At 41.6% G+C, this 24,122-nt stretch overlaps 1 protein-coding gene across 1 annotated transcript in view; it reads right to left on the reverse strand.

Moving 5' to 3' along the window:
* Positions 1-24,122, reverse strand: part of NEK1 (NIMA related kinase 1) — an 827,448-nt gene that overhangs the window by 747,255 nt on the left and 56,071 nt on the right. Inside the window, exons 7-8 of the mRNA XM_053700237.1 lie at positions 20,188-20,242; positions 11,307-11,507 (exon numbers count right to left, since the gene is read on the reverse strand). Coding sequence (XP_053556212.1) covers positions 11,307-11,507; positions 20,188-20,242 — 256 coding nt within the window. The remainder of the gene's footprint in view (positions 1-11,306; positions 11,508-20,187; positions 20,243-24,122) is intronic.

Genomic DNA, 24,122 nt, shown 5'->3' on the forward strand with positions numbered 1-24,122 from the left:
ACTGATAGTGATCTGGATGAATCGGAGAATCTCAGAAACTGATAGTGATCTGGATGTAAATCTATTGTGGACATATAATGCCCTTGCTGAACAAAAGGCAGAATAGTCCTTATAGTTACCATTTTGAATGTTGGTATCCTTACATAACGATTCAATATTTTTAAATCCAGAACTGGTCTGAAGGAATTCTCCTTCTTTGGTACAATGAAGAGATTTGAGTAAAACCCCAGCCCCTGTTCCAAAACTGGAACTGGCACAATTACTCCAGCCAACTCTAGATCTGAAACACATTTCAGAAATGCTTGAGCCTTCACTGGATTTATTGGGACACGGGAAAGAAAAAATCTTCTTGCAGGAGGCCTTATCTTGAAGCCTATTCTGTACCCTTGTGAAACAATATTCTGAATCCAAAGATTGTGAATCGAATTGATCCAAATTTCTTTGAAAAAACGTAATCTGCCCCCTACCAGCTGGGCTGGAATGAGGGCCGCACCTTCATGTGGACTTGGGAGCTGGCTTTGGCTTTCTAAAAGGCTTGGATTTATTCCAGACTGGAGATGGTTTCCAAACTGATACCGCTCCTGTAGGGGAAGGATCAGGTTTTTGTTCCTTATTGTGACGAAAGGAACGAAAACGATTAGCAGACCTAAATTTACCCTTAGATCTTTTATCCTGTGGTAAAAAAGTTCCTTTCCCCCCAGTAACAGTTGAAATAATAGAATCCAACTGTGAACCAAACAATTTATTACCTTGGAAAGAAAGGGAAAGCAAAGTTGACTTAGAAGAAGACATATCAGCATTCCAAGTTTTAAGCCATAAAGCTCTTCTAGCTAGAATAGCTAGACATATACCTGACATCAACCCTAATGATATCAAAGATGGCATCACAAATAAAGTTATTAGCATGTTGAAGAAGATTAACAATGCTATGAGTATTATGATCTGTTACTTGTTGTGCTAAAGCTTCCAACCAGAAAGTTGAAACTGCAGCAACATCCGCCAAAGATATAGCAGGTCTAAGAAGATTACCTGAACATAAGTAAGCTTTTCTTAGAAAGGATTAAAAAATTCCTATCTAAAGGATCCTTAAAGGAAGAATTATCTGCCGTAGGAATAGTAGTACGTTTAGCAAGAGTGGAGATAGCCCCATCAACCTTAGGGATTTTGTCCCAAAACTCTAATCTGTCAGAAGGCACAGGATATAATTGCTTAAACCGTTTAGAAGGAGTAAATGAATTATTCAAATTATTCCATTTCCTAGAAATTACTTCAGAAATAGCATCAGGGACGGGAAAAACTTCTGGAATAACTACAGGAGGTTTAAAAACTGTATTCAAACGTTTAGATTTAGTATCAAGAGGACCAGATTCCTCTATTGCTAATGCAATTAAGACTTCTTTAAGTAAAGAACGAATAAATTCCATTTTAAATAAATATGAAGATTTATCAGTATCAACCTCTGAAACAGAATCCTCTGAACCAGAAAAATCATTATCAGAATCAGAATGATGATGTTCATTTAAAAATTCATCTGAAAAATGAGAAGTTTTAAAAGACCTTTTACGTTTACTAGAAGGAGGAATAACAGACATAGCCTTCTTAATAGATTTCGAAACAAAATCTCTTATGTTAACAGGAACACCCTGAATATTAGATGTTGATGGAACAGCAACAGGTAATGGAACATTACTAAAGGAAATATTATCTGCATTAACAAGTTTGTCATGACATTCATTACAAACAACAGCCGGAGGAACAGTTACCACAAGTTTACAACAAATACACTTAACTTTGGTAGATCCAGCATCAGGCAGCAATTTTCCAGAAGTATCTTCTGATTCAGGGCCAATCTGAGACATCTTGCAATATGTAATAGAAAAAACAACATATAAAGCAAAATTGATCAAATTCCTTAAATGACAGTTTCAGGAATGGGAAAAAATGCCAATGAACAAGCTTCTAGCAACCAGAAGCAAATAAACAATGAGACTTAAATAATGTGGAGACAAAAATGACGCCCATATTTTTTAGCGCCAAAAAAACAGAATTTATGTTTACCTGATAAATTACTTTCTCCAACGGTGTGTCCGGTCCACGGCGTCATCCTTACTTGTGGGATATTCTCTTCCCCAACAGGAAATGGCAAAGAGCCCAGCAAAGCTGGTCACATGATCCCTCCTAGGCTCCGCCTACCCCAGTCATTCGACCGACGTTAAGGAGGAATATTTGCATAGGAGAAACCATATGATACCGTGGTGACTGTAGTTAAAGAAAATAAATCATCAGACCTGATTAAAAAACCAGGGCGGGCCGTGGACCGGACACACCGGTGGAGAAAGTAATTTATCAGGTAAACATAAATTCTGTTTTCTCCAACATAGGTGTGTCCGGTCCACGGCGTCATCCTTACTTGTGGGAACCAATACCAAAGCTTTAGGACACGGATGAAGGGAGGGAGCAAATCAGGTCACCTAAATGGAAGGCACCACGCCATGCAAAACCTTTCTCCCAAAAAATAGCCTCAGAAGAAGCAAAAGTATCAAACTTGTAAAATTTGGTAAAAGTGTGCAGTGAAGACCAAGTCGCTGCCCTACATATCTGATCAACAGAAGCCTCGTTCTTGAAGGCCCATGTGGAAGCCACAGCCCTAGTGGAATGAGCTGTGATTCTTTCAGGAGGCTGCCGTCCGGCAGTCTCGTAAGCCAATCTGATGATGCTTTTAATCCAAAAAGAGAGAGAGGTAGAAGTTGCTTTTTGACCTCTCCTGTTACCAGAATAAACAACAAACAAGGAAGATGTTTGTCTAAAATCCTTTGTAGCATCTAAATAGAATTTTAGAGCGCGAACAACATCCAAATTGTGCAACAAACGTTCCTTCTTCGAAACTGGTTTCGGACCCAAAGAAGGCACGACTATCTCCTGGTTAATGTTTTTGTTAGAAACAACTTTTGGAAGAAAACCAGGTTTAGTACGTAAAACCACCTTATCTGCATGGAACACCAGATAAGGAGGAGAACACTGCAGAGCAGATAATTCTGAAACTCTTCTAGCGGAAGAAATTGCAGCCAAAAACAAAACTTTCCAAGATAATAACTTAATATCAACGGAATGTAAGGGTTCAAACGGAACCCCCTGAAGAACTGAAAGAACTAAGTTGAGACTCCAAGGAGGAGTCAAAGGTTTGTAAACAGGCTTGATTCTAACCAGAGCCTGAACAAAGGCTTGAACATCTGGCACAGCTGCCAGCTCTTTGTGAAGTAACACAGACAAGGCAGAAATCTGTCCCTTCAAGGAACTTGCAGATAATCCTTTCTCCAATCCTTCTTGAAGAAAGGATAGAATCCTAGGAATCTGTACCTTGTCCCAAGGGAATCCTTTAGATTCACACCAACAGATATATTTTTTCCATATTTTGTGGTAAATTTTTCTAGTTACAGGCTTTCTGGCCTGAACAAGAGTATCAATAACAGAATCTGAGAACCCTCGCTTTGATAAGATCAAGCGTTCAATCTCCAAGCAGTCAGCTGGAGTAGGACCAGATTCGGATGTTCGAACGGACCTTGAACAAGAAGGTCTCGTCTCAAAGGTAGCTTCCATGGTGAAGCCGATGACATATTCACCAGATCTGCCTACCAAGTCCTGCGTGGTTACGCAGGAGCTATCAAGATCACCTACGCCCTCTCCTGATTGATCCTGGCTACCAGCCTGGGGATGAGAGGAAACGGCGGGAATACATAAGCTAGGTTGAAGGTCCAAGGTGCTACTAGTGCATCTACTAGAGTCGCCTTGGGATCCCTGGATCTGGACCCGTAGCAAGGAACCTTGAAGTTCTGACGAGAGGCCATCAGATCCATGTCTGGAATGCCCCACAATTGAGTGATTCGGGCAAAGATTTCCGGATGGAGTTCCCACACCCCCGGATGCAATGTCTGACGAATCAGAAAATCCGCTTCCCAAGTTTCCACTCCTGGGATGTGGATTGCAGACAGGTGGCAGGAGCGAGTCTCCGCCCATTGAATGATTTTGGTCACTTCTTCCATCGCCAGGGAACTCCTTGTTCCCCCCTGATGGTTGATGTACGCAACAGTCGTCATGTTGTCTGATTGAAACCGTATGAACTTGGCCCTCGCTAGCTGAGGCCAAGCCTTGAGAGCATTGAATATCGCTCTCAGTTCCAGAATATTTATCGGTAGAAGAGATTCTTCCCGAGACCAAAGACCCTGAGCTTTCAGGGATCCCCAGACCGCGCCCCAGCCCATCAGACTGGCGTCGGTCGTGACAATGACCCACTCTGGTCTGCGGGAGGTCACCCCTAGCGACAGGTTGTCCAGGGACAGCCACCAACGGAGTGAGTCTCTGGTCCTCTGATTTACTTGTATCTTCGGAGACAAGTCTGTATAGTCCCCATTCCACTGACTGAGCATACACAATTGAAATGGTCTTAGATGAATGCGCGCAAAAGGAACTATGTCCATTGCCGCTACCATCAAACCTATCACTTCCATGCACTGTGCTATGGAAGGAAGAGGAACGGAAGGAAGTATCCGACAAGAGTTTAGAAGTTTTGTTTTTCTGGTCTCTGTCAGAAAAATCCTCATTTCTAAGGAGTCTATTATTGTTCCCAAGAAGGGAACTCTTGTCGACGGAGATAGAGAACTCTTTTCCACGTTCACTTACCATCCGTGAGATCTGAGAAAGGCCAGGACTATGTCCGTGTGAGCCTTTGCTTGAGGAAGGGACGACGCTTGAATCAGAATGTCGTCCAAGTAAGGTACTACAGCAATGCCCCTTGGTCTTAGCACCGCCAGAAGGGACCCTAGTACCTTTGTGAAAATCCTTGGAACAGTGGCTAATCCGAAAGTAAGCGCCACGAACTGGTAATGCTTGTCCAGGAATGCGAACCTTAGGAACCGATGATGTTCCTTGTGGACAGGAATATGTAGATACGCATCCTTTAAATCCACCGTGGTCAAGAATTGACCTTTCTGGATGGAAGGATTGTTCGAATGGTTTCCATTTTGGACGATGGAACCTTGAGAAACTTGTTTAGGATCTTGAGATCTAAGATTGGTCTGAACGTTCCCTCTTTTTTGGGAACTACGAACAGATTGGAGTAGAACCCCATCCCTCGTTCTTTTAATGGAACAGGATGAATCACTTCCAGAAGATAACCTTGGAAGACTATTTCTAGCGCCCAAGGATCCAGAACATCTCTTGCCCAAGCCTGAGTGAAGAGAGAGAGTCTGCCCCCCACCAATCCGGTCCCGGATCGGGGGCCCGCATCTCATGCTGTCTTGGGAGCAGTGGCAGGTTTCTTGGCCTGCTTTCCTTTGTTCCAGCCTTGCCTTGGTCTCCAGGCTGGATTGGCTTGAGAAGTATTACCCTCCTGCTTAGAGGACGTAGCACTTGGGGCTGGTCCGTTTCTGCGAAAGGGACGAAAATTAGGTTTATTTTTGGCCTTGAAAGACCTATTCTGAGGAAGGGCGTGGCCCTTGCCCCCAGTGATATCAGAGATAAACTCTTTCAAGTCAGGGCCAAACAGCGTTTTCCCCTTGAAAGGAATGTTAAGCAATTTGTTCTTGGAAGACGCATCCGCTGACCAAGATTTTAACCAAAGCGCTCTGCGCGCCACAATAGCAAACCCAGAATTTTTCGCCGCTAACCTAGCCAATTGCAAGGTGGCGTCTAGGGTGAAAGAATTAGCCAATTTAAGAGCACGAATTCTGTCCATAATCTCCTCATAAGAAGAAGAATTACTAATAATCGCTTTTTCTAGCTCATCGCACCAGAAACACGCGGCTGTAGTGACAGGGACAATGCATGCAATTGGTTGTAGAAGGTAACCTTGCTGAACAAACATCTTTTTTAGCAAACCTTCTAATTTTTTATCCATAGGATCTTGGAAAGCACAACTATCTTCTATGGGTATAGTGGTGCGCTTGTTTAGAGTAGAAACCGCCCCCTCGACCTTGGGGACTGTCTGCCATAAGTCCTTTCTGGGGTCGACTATAGGAAACAATTTTTTAAATATGGGGGGAGGTACGAAAGGTACACCGGGCCTGTCCCATTCTTTATTAACAATGTACGCCACCCGCTTGAGTATAGGAAAAGCTTCGGGGGGCCCCGGGGCCTCTAGGAACTTGTCCATTTTACATAGTGTTTCCGGAATCACCAGATAATCACAATCATCCAAATTGGATAACACCTCCTTAAGCAGAGCGCGGAGATGTTCCAACTTAAATTTAAAAGTAATCACATCAGGTTCAGCTTGTTGAGAAATTTTTCCTGAATCTGAAATTTCTCCCTCAGACAAAACCTCCCTGGCCCCCTCAGACTGGTGTAGGGGCCCTTCAGAAACAATATCATCAGTGGCCTCATGCTCTTCAGTATTTTCTAAAACAGAGCAGTCGCACTTTCGCTGATAAGTGGGCATATTGGCTAAAATGTTTTTGATAGAATTATCCATTACAGCCGTTAATTGTTGCATAGTAAGGAGTATTGGCGCGCTAGATGTACTAGGGGCCTCCTGTATGGGCAAAACTGGTGTAGACGAAGGAGGGGATGATGCAGTACCATGCTTACTCCCCTCACTTGAGGAATCATCTTGGGCATCATTTTTACTAAATTTATTATGACATAAATCACATCTATTTAAATGAGAAGGAACCTTGGCTTCCCCACAGTCAGAACACAATCTATCTGGTAGTTCAGACATGTTAAACAGGCATAATCTTGATAACAAAGCACAAAAAACGTTTTAAAATAAAACCGTTACTGTCACTTTAAATTTTAAACTGAACACACTTTATTACTGCAATTGCGAAAAAGTATGAAGGAATTGTTCAAAATTCACCAAAATTTCACCACAGTGTCTTAAAGCCTTAAAAGTATTGCACACCAAATTTGGAAGCTTTAACCCTTAAAATAACGGAACCGGAGCCGTTTTTATATTTAACCCCTTTACAGTCCCTGGAATCTGCTTTGCAAAAAAAAAAACACTAAAAAACTCTAAGCCATCTCCGTGGAGATGTTGCCTGTACAACGGCAAAGAGAATGACTGGGGTAGGCGGAGCCTAGGAGGGATCATGTGACCAGCTTTGCTGGGCTCTTTGCCATTTCCTGTTGGGGAAGAGAATATCCCACAAGTAAGGATGACGCCGTGGACCGGACACACCTATGTTGGAGAAAAGACGCCCACATTATTTGGCGCCTAAATGCTTTAAGCGCCAAAAATGACGCCACATCCGGTGATGCCGATATTTTTGGCACAAAAACGTCAAAAAAAAATGACGCAACTTCCGGCGACAAGTATGACGCCGGAAATGACAAAGAAATTTTTTTGCGCCAAAAAAGTCCGCGCCAAGAATGACGCAATAAAATGAAGCATTTTCAGCCCCCGCGAGCCTAACAGCCCACAGGAAAAAAAGTCAAATTTTAAGGTAAGAAAAATTGATTATTCAAATGCATTATCCCAAATAATGAAACTGACTGTCTGAAATAAGGAATGTTGAACATCCTGAATCAAGGCAAATAAATGTTTAAACACATATATTTAGAACTTTATATAAAAGTGCCCAACCATAGCTTAGAGTGTCACAAAAATAAGACTTACTTACCCCAGGACACTCATCTACATGTAGTAGAAAGCCAAACCAGTACTGAAACGAGAATCAGTAGAGGTAATGGTATATATAAGAGTATATCGTCGATCTGAAAAGGGAGGTAAGAGATGAATCTCTACGACCGATAACAGAGAACCTATGAAATAGATCCCGTAGAAGGAGATCATTGAATTCAAATAGGCAATACTCTCTTCACATCCCTCTGACATTCACTGCACACTGAGAGGAAAACCGGGCTCCAGCCTGCTGCGAAGCGCATATCAACGAAGAATCTAGCACAAACTTACTTCACCACCTCCATGGGAGGCAAAGTTTGTAAAACTGATTTGTGGGTGTGGTGAGGGGTGTATTTATAGGCATTTTGAGGTTTGGGAAACTTTGCCCCTCCTGGTAGGAATGTATATCCCATACGTCACTAGCTCATGGACTCTTGCTAATTACATGAAAGAAATGAAGATTTTTTCTGAGTTATCTTGGATTGATATTTACTTAGATGTTTGGTAAGAGCGGCTTTATCCTCTGGATCATGTGTTCTGCCCCACTTTTTCTCGAGTTTACGTCCTGTTCTTTTCATTTCTCTGATGGAGCTATCAAACCATGGTGCATTGTTGTGGGTTTTGACAGTGCGTATGCAAGTTGGTGCAATGCTTTCTAGGGTGTCTCTCATGGTTTTGTTGTAGAGTCGGACTAAGGACTAGTTCACTTAGATCCATATGTGATGCTACATCCAGTGGTGTCACCCCTTTTAAATGAGCAGTGTTTGACCCGGTTCTGAGGCTGGTGTCTGGTTGATTGTGATACAATGGAGAAGTGAATGGAGTGGTGGTCTGACCAAGTAACTGGGTTTACAGTTGCTGGTAACACTTCTAGTCCAGACTGGAACACTAGATCAAGTGTATGACCTTTTCTGTGGGAGGGAGTGGCGACGATTTGTGTGAAGCTGAGTGTACTCATCAAGCTGAGGAGATCCTGCCCAAGCAGGGATAGGGTGTTGTCAATCCAAGTGTTGAAGTCTCCTAATATAAGCCATCTGGGGTGTTCAAGGATTAAGCCAGCCAAAAGGTTTGGGAGTTCCTGAAGAAATCTCTTCCCATTTCCTGAGGGTCTGTATATTAGCAGTATTCGGAATCCTCTCTCTATTGAGAGGCTGGCAGCTACGCGTTCAAAAGATTGGGTTATGTGGACTGATATTGGTCTGGGATTTAAGGACAATTTCGCACAAATAACTCCGTCTCCTTGCGATCTTGTCTTGGGCGGGGGAACACCATGTAATTGTCTGGAATTGCTGCCTCTAGAATAGGCCCTGCCTGCCTTTTAATCTAACCATGGTTCTGTGATGCATGCTAATTCGCATATTTCAATAAGGTCGGCAAGAGCTGTTTTGTTCTTTATTGATCTGGCATTGCATAGGATTGCTCTGATAGGACAGTCTTGGGATTCTGAGCTTTTGCTCTGTACTTTGGAGACAGCGTGTCTTCTAATGGGGATCACACAAAGATATTTTCTTGATTTGATAGTGCGTTTTTTGTGGCTTTTAGGTTGGATCACTTCAATTAGGCTTGCGGGTGGACAGGGTGGTGGGGCAGCTGTGATAGTGTCAGGATATAGAACTTTACATTTTGATTTTCCTCCACGACAGCCCCTGTCGGTCCCTTTGAATATGCTGAGTGTTTTAGGGTAGCCACTAGCGAGGGACTGAGTGACGCAACCGCTTTTTGGGGTCTTAGGGAGTGCAGATGTGAGGGTGTATAGGTGGTCATTCCCTCTGCAGTGGGTTAAAATAGCTTCTAGTTTTTGTAGGGTTGTCTGCAGTGGGCGCTGGTTACATTGCCCTGCTCTATAGGATTCAGGCCAGAGTGAGGTGTGAGATTTTGGGGTTTTAAAACCAATGTGTTTTAGTGAAATAGATTCAATCGATTAGTTTTTCTTGTGTTTAGAAATGAAATCTGAGCATTGCTAAATGGATGATCAAATCCAAAACACAAATTTGTGCATGGGTTGAGTCTTCTTTTATTTAGTTTAAGTGTACCTTGTTTGTGGTGTTCAGCTGAAGGTCTCTCTTTCTGGTAGTAAGCTGGTCCGGTGGGAGTATATTTCCATCCGTTGAGTATCTCAGTTTAGTAATGCCATCCGTTCAATTTTGATGAGTCTAGTTTGCGTTATGTGGAGTCGATATTAGTCCTTGAAATAATTGTGATGAATTTTAAATGTAAGGAGGTTAAAGTTAAGAAAAATCCTGGATAGGTCAGGAGCCTGACGAAAGTGTAGCACCCAGTAGTGGCGAGCCTTGCAGTAAATTATTAGCAGAGGTTTTCTCACTTTCTGTCATGAGATATTTTATTTTTTTTTAAATGAAAATTATTCTGCAGATCATTTTTAAATGAAATTGAATTTTAACTTAGGCAGTAAACTAAAGCACCAGCTCAATCACAATGTATCGATTAAATAGAGAATAAAGCAATTACATTTTATAATATATTGCAGCAGTTAAAATTGCATTGCAAATTAGCTATTGGAAAAAAAAAAAAAATCTTAAAAAAATTTAAATGTTTCTTCAATAAATGTGTTTCCTTTTATCTTTGTCTAACATCACATAAGGTAAAAAAATGAGAGCCAGTCATCAATCAATGCCCCACGGTTTTGCAGGAATGCTCTGTATTTGACTGTTCTCTTCAAACAGCACTTCGCTCTGGCTGCACTGTGTTAAGTAAACCTTACACAGTGCAGCCACAGCACAGCACTGACTGAAAAACTCACTTTGCACTGCTAAGCAATGCTATGATCCTGAAGGAACCTAAAAGTCCTTCAGTTGTGCATCCAACATACGTAGCTAGATAATAAAGTTACTAAATGTCTAAATTATGAGACCATGGCTCCGGTCAAAGCAATTATCTAAACTGGTGGCTCAAAACAACTTTATTTTGGCTTGTAAGTCAAACCTACATTATCTGATAAAAAAAATCATATTTAAAAAGGAAAAGAAATGTCAAAACTGAAATGTGGATGAATGCATTTGAATTTTAAATAGAAGCATTTTTTCAATATACTTCCATTGACAAAAATGCTACTGGTAAAAGCTATTACTCAGCAGCATACTCACAAATGCTACGTGTGACTAGAGGGTCAAACACCATCCTGTTTTAAGAGCTGGAGGTAGTATGTATTGGGTCAGTGAAGGCTTTGTTTGTATCATGCAAGTCACTGTTAAATCAATGAGGTGTGCTGATGCACAAGGCACTCACAGCATATGTGCGTTAGCTGGGGGGGAAAAAAAACGTATTAACTTTTACTAGAAGCATTTTTTTTCTAATGGAATGCTTAAAACTTCTAGTTAAAACTGAAATGCAACCATGCACATTTCAATTGTTATCTTTCTATCCCTTTAATCCAAACCAGTCTTAACATAGAGAAACATAAAAGGGATTTCATATGTCCAGTCACTGTGCTTAAATTCTGAGAACAAATAGAGTATGTCCATGTTCCTCAACTTGAAGAGATAAGTTCCAAATATGAATTTTATTCCAAAGGCCTCCATCCCCATTTACAAAGTATGTTAAATAATTTCAGTCTTTATTATGTGGTTTGCAAGCAGTATTGTGGGCTGAAAACAGCTAGTTTGCTCATACAAGCACTTAAAATAAAACTGCATAATATAAAGTCTGTTTGCTCATGCTAATCACTTACCCGTGGGGGCAGAAATTTCTCAATGCGTTTAAATATAAAAGGCTTCTCCAATATGGAGTTGATGGAAGGACGATCCTTAGGATTCCTCTTAAAAAGCAGGGAAAGCAGATTTCGAAGGTCATAGGAGTATTCCACAGGTACAGGAGGATACGACCCTCGGATTATCTTTAGAACCAGATTTTTCATGTTACCAGCTTCAAACTAGAAGTATAAAGAACAACATCAACACACATATACAGAACAGAGATAATTGTAACAAATTATATGTAATTATTTGTATCAAAACCTCCCTAGTTTCTGCTTTAACCCCTTACCTGTGCAAGTAGAAGGCAGCTCCATAGGGCTGGATGGGGGGTAAGTATTTAAACCCCTCAATTTTTGCTCCCTTAAAAGGGACACTGAACCCAAATTTTTTCTTTCGTGATTCAGATAGAGCATGCAATTTTAAGCAACTTTCTCATTTACTCCTATTATCAATTTTTCTTCATTCTCTTGCTATCTTTATTTGAAAAATAAGGCATCTAAGCTTTTTTGGGTTCAGAATTGTGGACAGCACTTTTTTATTGGTGGATAAATTTCTCCACCAATCAGAAAAAACAACCCAGGTTGTTCACCAAAAATGGGCCGGCATCTAAACTTGCATTCTTGCATTTCAAATTAAGATTTTAAGAGAATGAAGAAAATGTGATAATAGGAGTAAATTAGAAAGTTGCTTAAAATTGCATGCTCTATCTGAATCACGAATGAAAAAATGTGGGTTCAGTGTCCCTTTAAGTCATAGAAACCACCAAGACCCACCTTTTGAAAAACAAAAACCAAGACCAATACCAAGGACGTGCCAGGCACGTCCTCCAAAAAAATACACTTAAGGCACATCCTCTGGGGTTTGAAGCTCTGGAAGCGATCCCGATTGCAGTGATGCCTCGATATTTAGGCATCACTGAAATACCCTTTTTACTCCACTGATGCAGAGAGAGCCACTCTGTGGTCCTCTCTGCATCGGCAATCGATGGGGCCGATCGTTGGTGGGTGGGAGTTGCAGCTGGGAGGCGGGTAGGCGGCCCCTCGATGGACACAGTCAGATGATCCTCCTTGAAGCGGTTAGGCAAGTGCCGCGGTCGCTGCGAGGGGGGGGGGCGCGCACTGCATTTACCCGCTATTTAATGTAATGCAATGGGAAGGTGGGATAAAAAGTGCTGGGAAAGGGATCTAGGAGGGGGAGGGTGGCAGCTACACTACAGAAAATATAAATTTTTTAATTAAAAAAAAAAAAATTGGGCAAATTGGGTAGTACCCAAGAAGGGGGCAAATAGGTAGAGGGGGGAGGGTTAGAGAGCTGAATGGGTGGGATCAAGGAGGTTGGGTGCTAAGGGGGGATCCTACACAGCAGAATTATGTTGGGGGTTTTTTGTTTTGTTTTTAGAAAAAAAAAAACACTTATTTTAGTACTGGCAGACTTTTTGCCAGTACTTAAGATGGCTGGGACAATTGTGGGGTCGGCGAGGGAAGAGAGCTCTTTGGGAGGGATCGGGGTTGTGATGTGTCAGGTGGGAGGCTGATCTCTACACTAAAGCTAAAAAACAGAATTTATGCTTACCTGATAAATTACTTTCTCCAACGGTGTGTCCGGTCCACGGCGTCATCCTTACTTGTGGGAATATCTCTTCCCCAACAGGAAATGGCAAAGAGTCCCAGCAAAGCTGGCCATATAGTCCCTCCTAGGCTCCGCCCACCCCAGTCATTCGACCGACGGACAGGAGGAAAAAATAGGAGAAACCATATGGTACCGTGGTGACTGTAGTTAGAGAAAATAATTCATCAGACCTGATTAAAAAACCAGGGCGGGCCATGGACCGGACACACCGTTGGAGAAAGTAATTTATCAGGTAAGCATAAATTCTGTTTTCTCCAACTTTGGTGTGTCCGGTCCATGGCGTCATCCTTACTTGTGGGAACCAATACCAAAGCTTTAGGACACGGATGAAGGGAGGGAGCAAATCAGGTCACCTAAACGGAAGGCACCACAGCTTGAAAAACCTTTCTCCCAAAAATAGCCTCCGAAGAAGCAAAAGTATCAAATTTGTAAAATTTGGCAAAAGTGTGCAGTGAAGACCAAGTCGCTGCCTTACATATCTGATCAACAGAAGCCTCGTTCTTGAAGGCCCATGTGGAAGCCACAGCCCTAGTGGAGTGAGCTGTGATTCTTTCAGGAGGCTGCCGTCCGGCAGTCTCTTAAGCCAATCGGATGATGCTTTTAAGCCAAAAGGAAAGAGAGGTAGAAGTCGCTTTTTGACCTCTCCTTTTACCAGAATAGACGACAAACAGAGAAGATGTTTGTCTGAAATCTTTTGTAGCTTCTAAATAGAATTTTAGAGCACGGACTACGTCCAAATTGTGTAACAAACGTTCCTTCTTTGAAACTGGATTCGGACACAAAGAAGGTACAACTATCTCCTGGTTAATATTTTTGTTAGAAACAACCTTTGGAAGAAAACCAGGCTTAGTACGCAAAACCACCTTATCTGCATGGAACACCAGATAGGGCGGAGAACACTGCAGAGCAGATAACTCTGAAACTCTTCTAGCAGAAGAAATAGCAACCAAAAACAAAGCTTTCCAAGATAACTTAATATCTATGGAATGTAGAGGTTCAAACGGAACCCCTTGAAGAACTGAAAGAACTAGATTTAAACTCCAGGGAGGAGTCAAAGGTCTGTAAACAGGCTTGATCCTAACCAGAGCCTGAACAAATGCTTGAACATCTGGCACAGCTGCCAGTCATTTGTGTAGTAAGACAGATAAAGCAGAAATCTGTCCCTTTAGAGAACTCGCAGATAATCCTTTATCCAAACCTTCTTGCAGAAAGGAAAGAATCTTAGGAATTTTTATCTTATTCCATGGGAATCCCTTGGATTCACACCAGCAGATATATCTTTTCCATATTTTATGGTAAATCTTTCTAGTTACCGGTTTTCTGGCTTGAACCAGAGTATCTATCACAGAATCTGAAAACCCACGCTTTGATAGAATCAAGCGTTCAATCTCCAAGCCGTCAGCTGGAGGGAGACCAGATTTGGATGTTCGAATGGACCCTGAACAAGAAGGTCCTGTCTCAAAGGTAGCTTCCATGGTGGAACCGATGACATATTCACCAGTTCTGCATACCAAGTCCTGCGTGGCCACGCAGGAGCTATCAAGATCACAGAGGCCCTCTCCTGTTTGATCCTGGCTACCAGCCTGGGAATGAGAGGAAACGGTGGAAACACATAAGCTAGGTTGAAGGTCCAAGGTGCTACAAGTGCATCCACTAGAGTCGCCTTGGGATCCCTGGATCTGGACCCGTAGCAAGGAACCTTGAAGTTCTGACGAGACGCCATCAGATACATGTCTGGAATGCCCCATAGTTGCGTCAACTGGGCAAAGATCTCCGGGTGGAGTTCCCACTCCCCCGGATGGAATGTCTGACGACTCAGATAATCCGCTTCAAAGTTTTCCACACCTGGGATGTGGATCGCAGATAGATGGCAGGAGTGATCCTTCGCCCATTGTATTATTTTGGACACTTCTTTCATCGCCAGGGAACTCCTTGTTCCCCCCTGATGATTGATATACGCAACAATCGTCATGTTGTCTGATTGGAATCTTATGAATCTGGCCTTTGCAAGCTGAGGCCAAGCCCTGAGAGCATTGAATATCGCTCTTAGTTCCAGAATGTTTATCGGGAGAAGAGACTCTTCCCGAGACCATAGTCCCTGAGCTTTCAGGGATTCCCAGACCGCGCCCCAGCCCACTAGACTGGCGTCGGTCGTGACAATGACCCACTCTGGTCTGCGGAAGCTCATTCCCTGGGATAGATGGCCCAGGGTTAGCCACCAACGGAGTGAATCTCTGGTCTTCTGATCTACTTGAATCACTGGAGACAAGTCTGTATAGTCCCCATTCCACTGTTTCAGCATGCACAGTTGTAATGGTCTTAGATGAATTTGCGCAAAAGGAACTATGTCCATTGCTGCAACCATCAACCCTACTACTTCCATGCACTGAGCTATGGAAGGACATGGAACAGAATGAAGAACTTGACAAGCGCTTAGAAGTTTTGACTTTCTGACATCTGTCAGAAAAATCCTAATTTCTAAGGAATCTATTATTGTTCCCAAGAAGGGAACTCTTGTTGACGGAGACAGAGAACTTTTTTCTATGTTCACCTTCCATCCGTGAGATCTGAGAAAGGCCAGAACGATGTCTGTATGAGCCTTTGCTTTTGAAAGGGACGACGCTTGTATTAGAATGTCGTCCAAGTATGGTACTACTGCAATGCCCCTCGGTCTTAGAACCGCTAGAAGGGACCCGAGTACCTTTGTGAAAATCCTTGGAGCAGTGGCTAATCTGAATGGGAGGGCCACAAACTGGTAATGTTTGTCCAGAAAGGCGAACCTTAGGAACTGATGATGTTCTTTGTGGATAGGAATATGTAGGTACGCATCCTTTAGATCCACGGTAGTCATAAATTGACCTTCCTGGATAGTGGGTAGAATCGTTCGAATGGTTTCCATTTTGAACGATGGTACCCTGAGAAATTTGTTTAGGATCTTTAAATCCAGAATTGGTCTGAAGGTTCCCTCTTTTTTGGGAACTACGAACAGATTTCAGTAAAAACCCATTCCTTGTTCCGTCATTGGAACTGGGTGTATCACTCCCATCTTTAACAGGTCTTCTACACAATGTAATAACGCCTGTCTCTTTATTTGGTTTGAGGATAAGTGAGACATGTGGAACCTTCCCCTTGGGGGTAGTTCCTTGAATTCCAGAAGATAACCCTGAAAAACTATTTCTAGCGTCCAGGGATCCTGAACATCTCTTGCCCAAGCCTGAGCAAAGAGAGAGAGTCTGCCCCCCACTAGATCCGGTCCCGGATCGGGGGCTACTCCTTCATGCTGTTTTGTTAGCGGTAGCAGGCTTCTTGGCCTGCTTACCCTTGTTCCAGCCTTGCATCGGTTTCCAGGCTGGTTTGGACTGTGAGGCATTACCCTCTTCTTGCTTAGAGGATGCAGAATTAGAGGCCGGTCCGTTCCTGAAATTACGAAAGGAACGAAAATTAGACTTATTCTTGGCCTTGAAAGGCCTATCTTGTGGGAGGGCGTGGCCCTTTCCCCCAGTGATGTCTGAGATAATCTCTTTCAATTCTGGTCCAAAGAGAGTTTTACCCTTGAAAGGGATGTTAAGCAAATTTGTCTTGGATGATACATCCGCTGACCAAGACTTTAGCCAAAGCGCTCTGCGCGCCACAATTGCAAACCCTGAATTTTTCGCCGCTAATCTAGCTAATTGCAAAGCGGCATCTAAAATAAAAGAGTTAGCCAACTTAAGTGCATGAACTCTGTCCATAACTTCCTCATATGGAGTCTCTCTACTGAGCGACTTTTCTAGTTCCTCGAACCAGAACCACGCTGCTGTAGTGACAGGAACACTGCACGAAATGGGTTGTAGAAGGTAACCTTGCTGTACAAAAATCTTTTTAAGCAAACCCTCCAATTTTTTATCCATAGGATCTTTGAAAGCACAACTATCCTCGATAGGAATAGTAGTGCGCTTGTTTAGAGTAGAAACTGCCCTCTCGACCTTAGGGACTGTCTGCCATAAGTCCTTTCTGGGGTCGACCATAGGAAATAATTACTTAAATATAGGAGGGGGAACAAAAGGTATGCCGGGCTTCTCCCACTCCTTATTCACTATGTCCGCCACCCGCTTGGGTATAGGAAAAGCGTCGGGGTGCACCGGAACCTCTTGGAACTTGTCAATCTTGCATAATTTTTCTGGAATGACCAAGTTGTCACAATCATCCAGAGTTGATAACACCTCCTTAAGCAGTGCGCGGAGATGTTCTAATTTAAATTTAAATTTCACAACATCAGGTTCAGCCTGTTGAGAAATTTTTCCTGAATCTGAAATTTCCCCATCTGACAAAACCTCCCTCATGGCCTCTTCAGATTGGTGTGAGGGTATGACAGAACAATTATCATCAGCGCCCTCCTGCTCTTCAGTGTTTAAAACAGAGCAATCGCGCTCTCTCTGATATGCAGGCATTTTGGATAAAATATTTGCTATGGAGTTATCCATTACAGCCGTCAATTGTTGCATGGTAATAAGAATTGGCGCGCTAGAAGTACTAGGGGCCTCCTGCGTGGGCAAAACTGGTATAGACACAGAAGGAGATGATGTAGAACCATGTCTACTCCCTTCATCTGATGAGTCATCTTGGGCAACTTCATTATCTGTGACAGTATTGTCCTTACATTGTTTGAACGCTATGGCACAATTATCACACAATTTTGAAGGGGGAGACACATTGACTTTCATACATATAGAACATAGCTTATCTGAAGGCACAGACATGTTAAATAGGCTTAAACTTGTCAATAAAGCACAAAAAACGTTTTAAAACAAAACCGTTACTGTCTCTTTAAATTTTAAACAGAGCACACTTTATTACTGAATATGTGAAAAAATATGAAGGAATTGTTCAAAATTTACCAAAATTTCACCACAGTGTCTTAAAGCATTAAAAGTATTGCACACCAATTTTCAGAGCTTTAACCCTTAAAATAACGAAACCGGAGCCGGTTACAGATTTAACCCCTATACAGTCCCAGCTACAGCCTTTGCTGCGACTTTACCAAGCCCAGAGGGGTATACGATACCAAATGACGCCTTCTAGGAACTTTTCCAACTACTTTCAGGTCCTCACACATGCATCTGCATGTCTTGCTCTCAAAAACAACTGCGCAGTAATGGCGCGAAAATGAGGCTCAGCCTACAACTGGGAAGGCCCTTCCTGACTGGAAAAGGTGTCTAACATAGTGCCTGACGTTAAAAAACGTTCCCCAAGTTTATAAGTGTGAATTATCAGCATAAACATGTATAAAATGTCCAAATAAAGCAATCGATTTAGCCCATAAAAGTGTACCAGTTTTATAGCCCATATTAAGCCCTTTATTCTGTTTGAGACTAAGAAAATGGCTTACCGGTCCCCATGAGGGGTAATGACAGCCTTCCAGCATTACACAGTCTTGTTAAAAATATGGCTAGTCATACCTTAAGCAGAAAAGTCTGCTAACTGTTTCCCCCAACTGAAGTTACTTCATCTCAACAGTCCTATGTGGAAAAAGCAATCGATTTTAGTTACTGTCTGCTAAAATCATCTTCCTCTCACAAACAGAAATCTTCATTCTTTTCTGTTTCAGAGTAAATAGTACATACCAGCACTATTTTAAAATAACAAACTCTTGATAGTAGAATAAAAAAACTACAACTAAACACCACATACTCTTAACCATCTCCGTGGAGATGTTGCCTGTGCAACAGCAAAGAGAATGACTGGGGTGGGCGGAGCCTAGGAGGGACTATATGGCCAGCTTTGCTGGGACTCTTTGCCATTTCCTGTTGGGGAAGAGATATTCCCACAAGTAAGGATGACACCGTGGACCGGACACACCAATGTTGGAGAAATAACCCTGCAAGCTCCCTACAAGCTACCTAATTAACCCCTACACTGCTAGACATAATACACGTGTGATGCGCAGCGGCATTTAGCGGCCTAAATACCAAAAAGCAACGCCAAAGCCATATGTGTCTGCTATTTCTGAACAAAGGGGATCCAAGAGAAGCATTTACAACCATTTGTGCCATAATTGCACAAGCGGATTGTAATTAATTTCAATGAGAAACCTAAAACATTTTTTATTTGATCGCATTTAGCGGTGGCATGAAATATACAAAAATGGGCCTAGATCAATTCTTTGGGTTGTCTACTACACTAGAGCTAAAATTAACCCTACAAGCTCCCTACATGCTCCCTAATTAATCCATTCACTGCTGGGCATAATACACGTGTGGTGCGCAGTGGCATTTAGCGGCCTTCTAATTACCAAAAAGCAACGCCAAAGCTATATAAGTCTGCTATTTCTGAACAAAGGGGATCCCAGAGAAGCATTTACAACCATTTGTGCCATAATTGCACAAGTTTTTTGTAAATAATTTCAATGAGAAACCTAAAGTTTGTGAAAAACATTGTGAAAAGGTGAACGATTTTTTTTATTTGATCCCATTTGGCGGTGAAATGGTGGCATGAAATATACCAAAATGGGCCTAGATCCATACTTTTGGTTGTCTTCTAAAAAAATATATATACATGTCAAGGGATATTCAGGGATTCCTGAAATATATCAATGTTCCAATGTAACTATCGCTAATTTTGAAAAAAAGTGGTTTGGAAATAGCAAAGTGTTACTTGTATTTATGGCCCTATAACTTGCAAAAAAAAACCAAAGAACATGTAAACATTGGGTATTTCTAAACTCAGGACAAAAATTTAGAAACTAATTAGCATGAATGTTTTTTGGTAGTTGTAGATGTGTAACAGATTTTGGGGGTCAAAGTTAGAAAAAGTGTGTTTTTTCCCATTTTTTTCCTCATATTTTATAAAATAAAAAAAATTATAGTAAATTATAAGATATGATGAAAATAATGGTATCTTTAGAAAGTCCATTTAATGGCGAGAAAAACTGTATATAATGTGTGGGTACAGTAAAGGAGTAAGAGGAAAATTACAGCTAAACACGAACATAGCAGAAATGTAAAAATAGCCTTGGTCCCAAACGGTCAGAAAATGGGAAAGTGCTGTGGTCCTTAAGGGGTTAAAATATTCACATTCAGAACAAGAATGCAATTTGTTATGATTGTCAATATACCAACGTTTGTGAGTAAATAAATTAGTCACAAAGCTACATCTTACTGTGATAAAACAAAGTAACTGATTTCATGAGATAATTTTAAAAAAAACAACATTAAAAAAAAATAGCAAATTATTCTTAACACATCTTACCGCATGTTTGAGGGTGCACATTTCATAAAGAACACAGCCCAAGGCCCAAATGTCACTGGGAGATGGGGGGAAAAAACAAGAAAAAAATATATAATGTATGTATATATTCCTGACTAATTAATGAAGAACATTAACCTTTGTTTTTATCCAAAATCTCTTTGAGAGCATTAATTTACAAGCAAAGAAATCAAAACGGCACTCCTAATCTGTATCAAAAGAGATAGTCTAGTCAAAATTAAACTTTCATGATTCAGAAAGGGATTGCAATTTTAAACAACTTTATTATTCACTTTTATCATCAAATTAGTTTTGTTCTCTTGGTATTCTTTGTTGAAAGCTAAACCTAGGTAGGCTCATATGCTAATTTCTAAGTCCTTGAAGGCCGCCTCTTATCTCAATGCATTTGACAGTTTTTCACAGCTAGAGGGCATTAGTTTATGTGTGCCATCTAGATAACATTGGTCTCACGTTCGTGGAGTTACTTATGAGAGGGCACTGATTGGCTAAAATGCAAGTCTGTCAAAAGAACTGAAACAAGGGGGCAGTCTGTAGAGGCTTAGATACACGGTAAACACAGAGGTAAAAAGTATATTAATGTAACTGTTGGTTATGCAAGATTGAGGAATGGGTAATAACATAATATATGTAAGAACTTACCTGATAAATTCATTTCTTTCATATTAGCAAGAGTCCATGAGCTAGTGACGTATGGGATATACATTCCTACCAGGAGGGGCAAAGTTTCCCAAACCTCAAAATGCCTATAAATACACCCCTCACCACACCCACAATTCAGTTTAACGAATAGCCAAGAAGTGGGGTGATAAAAAAGTGCGAAAGCATATAAAATAAGGAATTGGAATAATTGTGCTTTATACAAAATCATAACCACCACAAAAAAAGGGCGGGCCTCATGGACTCTTGCTAATATGAAAGAAATGAATTTATCAGGTAAGTTCTTACATAAATTATGTTTTCTTTCATGTAATTAGCAAGAGTCCATGAGCTAGTGACGTATGGGATAATGACTACCCAAGAAGTGGATCTTTCCACACAAGAGTCACTAGAGAGGGAGGGATAAAATAAAGACAGCCAATTCCTGCTGAAAATAATCCACACCCAAAATAAAGTTTAACGAAAAACATAAGCAGAAGATTCAAACTGAAACCGCTGCCTGAAGTACTTTTCTACCAAAAACTGCTTCAGAAGAAGAAAATACATCAAAATGGTAGAATTTAGTAAAAGTATGCAAAGAGGACCAAGTAGCTGCTTTGCAGATCTGGTCAACCGAAGCTTCATTCCTAAACGCCCAGGAAGTAGAAACTGACCTAGTAGAATGAGCTGTAATTCTCTGAGGCGGAGTTTTACCCGACTCAACATAGGCAAGATGAATTAAAGATTTCAACCAAGATGCCAAAGAAATGGCAGAAGCTTTCTGGCCTTTTCTAGAACCGGAAAAGATAACAAATAGACTAGAAGTCTTACGAAAAGATTTCGTAGCTTCAACATAATATTTCAAAGCTCTAACAACATCTAAAGAATGCAACGATTTCTCCTTAGAATTCTTAGGATTAGGACATAATGAAGGAACCACAATTTCTCTACTAATGTTGTTGGAATTCACAACTTTAGGTAAAAATTCAAAAGAAGTTCGCAACACCGCCTTATCCTGATGAAAAATCAGAAAAGGAGACTCACAAGAAAGAGCAGATAATTCAGAAACTCTTCTGGCAGAAGAGATGGCCAAAAGGAACAAAACTTTCCAAGAAAGTAATTTAATGTCCAATGAATGCATAGGTTCAAACGGAGGAGCTTGAAGAGCTCCCAGAACCAAATTCAAACTCCAAGGAGGAGAAATTGACTTAATGACAGGTTTAATACGAACCAAAGCTTGTACAAAACAATGAATATCAGGAAGAATAGCAATCTTTCTGTGAAAAAGAACAGAAAGAGCAGAGATTTGTCCTTTCAAAGAACTTGCGGACAAACCCTTATCTAAACCATCCTGAAGGAACTGTAAAATTCTCGGTATTCTAAAAGAATGCCAGGAAAAATGATGAGAAAGACACCAAGAAATATAAGTCTTCCAGACTCTATAATATATCTCTCGAGATACAGATTTACGAGCCTGTAACATAGTATTAATCACAGAGTCAGAGAAACCTCTTTGACCAAGAATCAAGCGTTCAATCTCCATACCTTTAAATTTAAGGATTTCAGATCCTGATGGAAAAAAGGACCTTGTGACAGAAGGTCTGGTCTTAACGGAAGAGTCCACGGTTGGCAAGAGGCCATCCGGACAAGATCCGCATACCAAAACCTGTGAGGCCATGCCGGAGCTCCCAGCAGAACAAACGAGCATTCTTTCAGAATCTTGGAGATTACTCTTGGAAGAAGAACTAGAGGTGGAAAAATATAGGCAGGATGATACTTCCAAGGAAGTGATAATGCATCCACTGCCTCCGCCTGAGGATCCCGGGATCTGGACAGATACCTGGGAAGTTTCTTGTTTAGATGGGACGCCATCAGATCTATTTCTGGAAGTTCCCACATTTGAACAATCTGAAGAAATACCTCTGGGTGAAGAGACCATTCGCCCGGATGCAACGTTTGGCGACTGAGATAATCCGCTTCCCAATTGTCTACACCTGGAATATGAACCGCAGAGATTAGACAGGAGCTGGATTCCGCCCAAACCAAAATTCGAGATACTTCTTTCATAGCCAGAGGACTGTGAGTCCCTCCTTGATGATTGATGTATGCCACAGTTGTGACATTGTCTGTCTGAAAACAAATGAACGATTCTCTCTTCAGAAGAGGCCAAAACTGAAGAGCTCTGAAAATTGCACGGAGTTCCAAAATATTGATCGGTAATCTCACCTCCTGAGATTCCCAAACTCCTTGTGCCGTCAGAGATCCCCACACAGCTCCCCAACCTGTGAGACTTGCATCTGTTGAAATTACAGTCCAGGTCGGAAGCACAAAAGAAGCCCCCTGAATTAAACGATGGTGATCTGTCCACCATGTTAGAGAGTGTCGAACAATCGGTTTTAAAGATATTAATTGAGATATCTTCGTGTAATCCTTGCACCATTGCTTCAGCATACAGAGCTGAAGAGGTCGCATGTGAAAACGAGCAAAGGGGATCGCGTCCGATGCAGCAGTCATAAGACCTAGAATTTCCATGCATAAGGCTACCGAAGGGAATGATTGTGACTGAAGGTTTCGACAAGCTGTAATCAATTTCAAACGTCTCTTGTCTGTTAAAGACAGAGTCATGGACACTGAATCCATCTGGAAACCCAGAAAGGTTACCTTTGTCTGAGGAATCAAAGAACTTTTTGGTAAATTGATCCTCCAACCATGATCTTGAAGAAACAACACAAGTCGATTCGTATGAGATTCTGCTAAATGTAAAGACTGAGCAAGTACCAAGATATCGTCCAAATAAGGAAATACCACAATACCCTGTTCTCTGATTACAGACAGCAGGGCACCGAGAACCTTTGTAAAAATTCTTGGAGCTGTAGCTAGGCCAAACGGCAGAGCCACAAACTGGTAATGCTTGTCTAGGAAAGAGAATCTCAGAAACTGATAGTGATCTGGATGAATCGGAATATGCAGATATGCATCCTGTAAATCTATTGTGGACATATAATTCCCTTGCTGAATAAAAGGTAAGATAGTCCTTACAGTTACCATCTTGAACGTTGGTATCCCTGAAAAAACGTAACCTGCCCCCTACCAGCTGAGCTGGAATGAGGGCCGCACCTTCATGTGGACTTAGAAGCAGGCTTTGCCTTTCTAGCTGGCTTGGATTTATTCCAGACTGGAGATGGTCTCCAAACTGAAACTGCTCCTGAGGATGAAGGATCAGGCTTTTGTTCTTTGTTGAAACGAAAGGAACGAAAACGATTATTAGCCCTGTTTTTACC

Source organism: Bombina bombina, chromosome 2 (assembly GCF_027579735.1).
Source record: "Bombina bombina isolate aBomBom1 chromosome 2, aBomBom1.pri, whole genome shotgun sequence".
In the NCBI taxonomy this organism is placed as follows: Eukaryota; Metazoa; Chordata; class Amphibia; order Anura; family Bombinatoridae; genus Bombina; species Bombina bombina.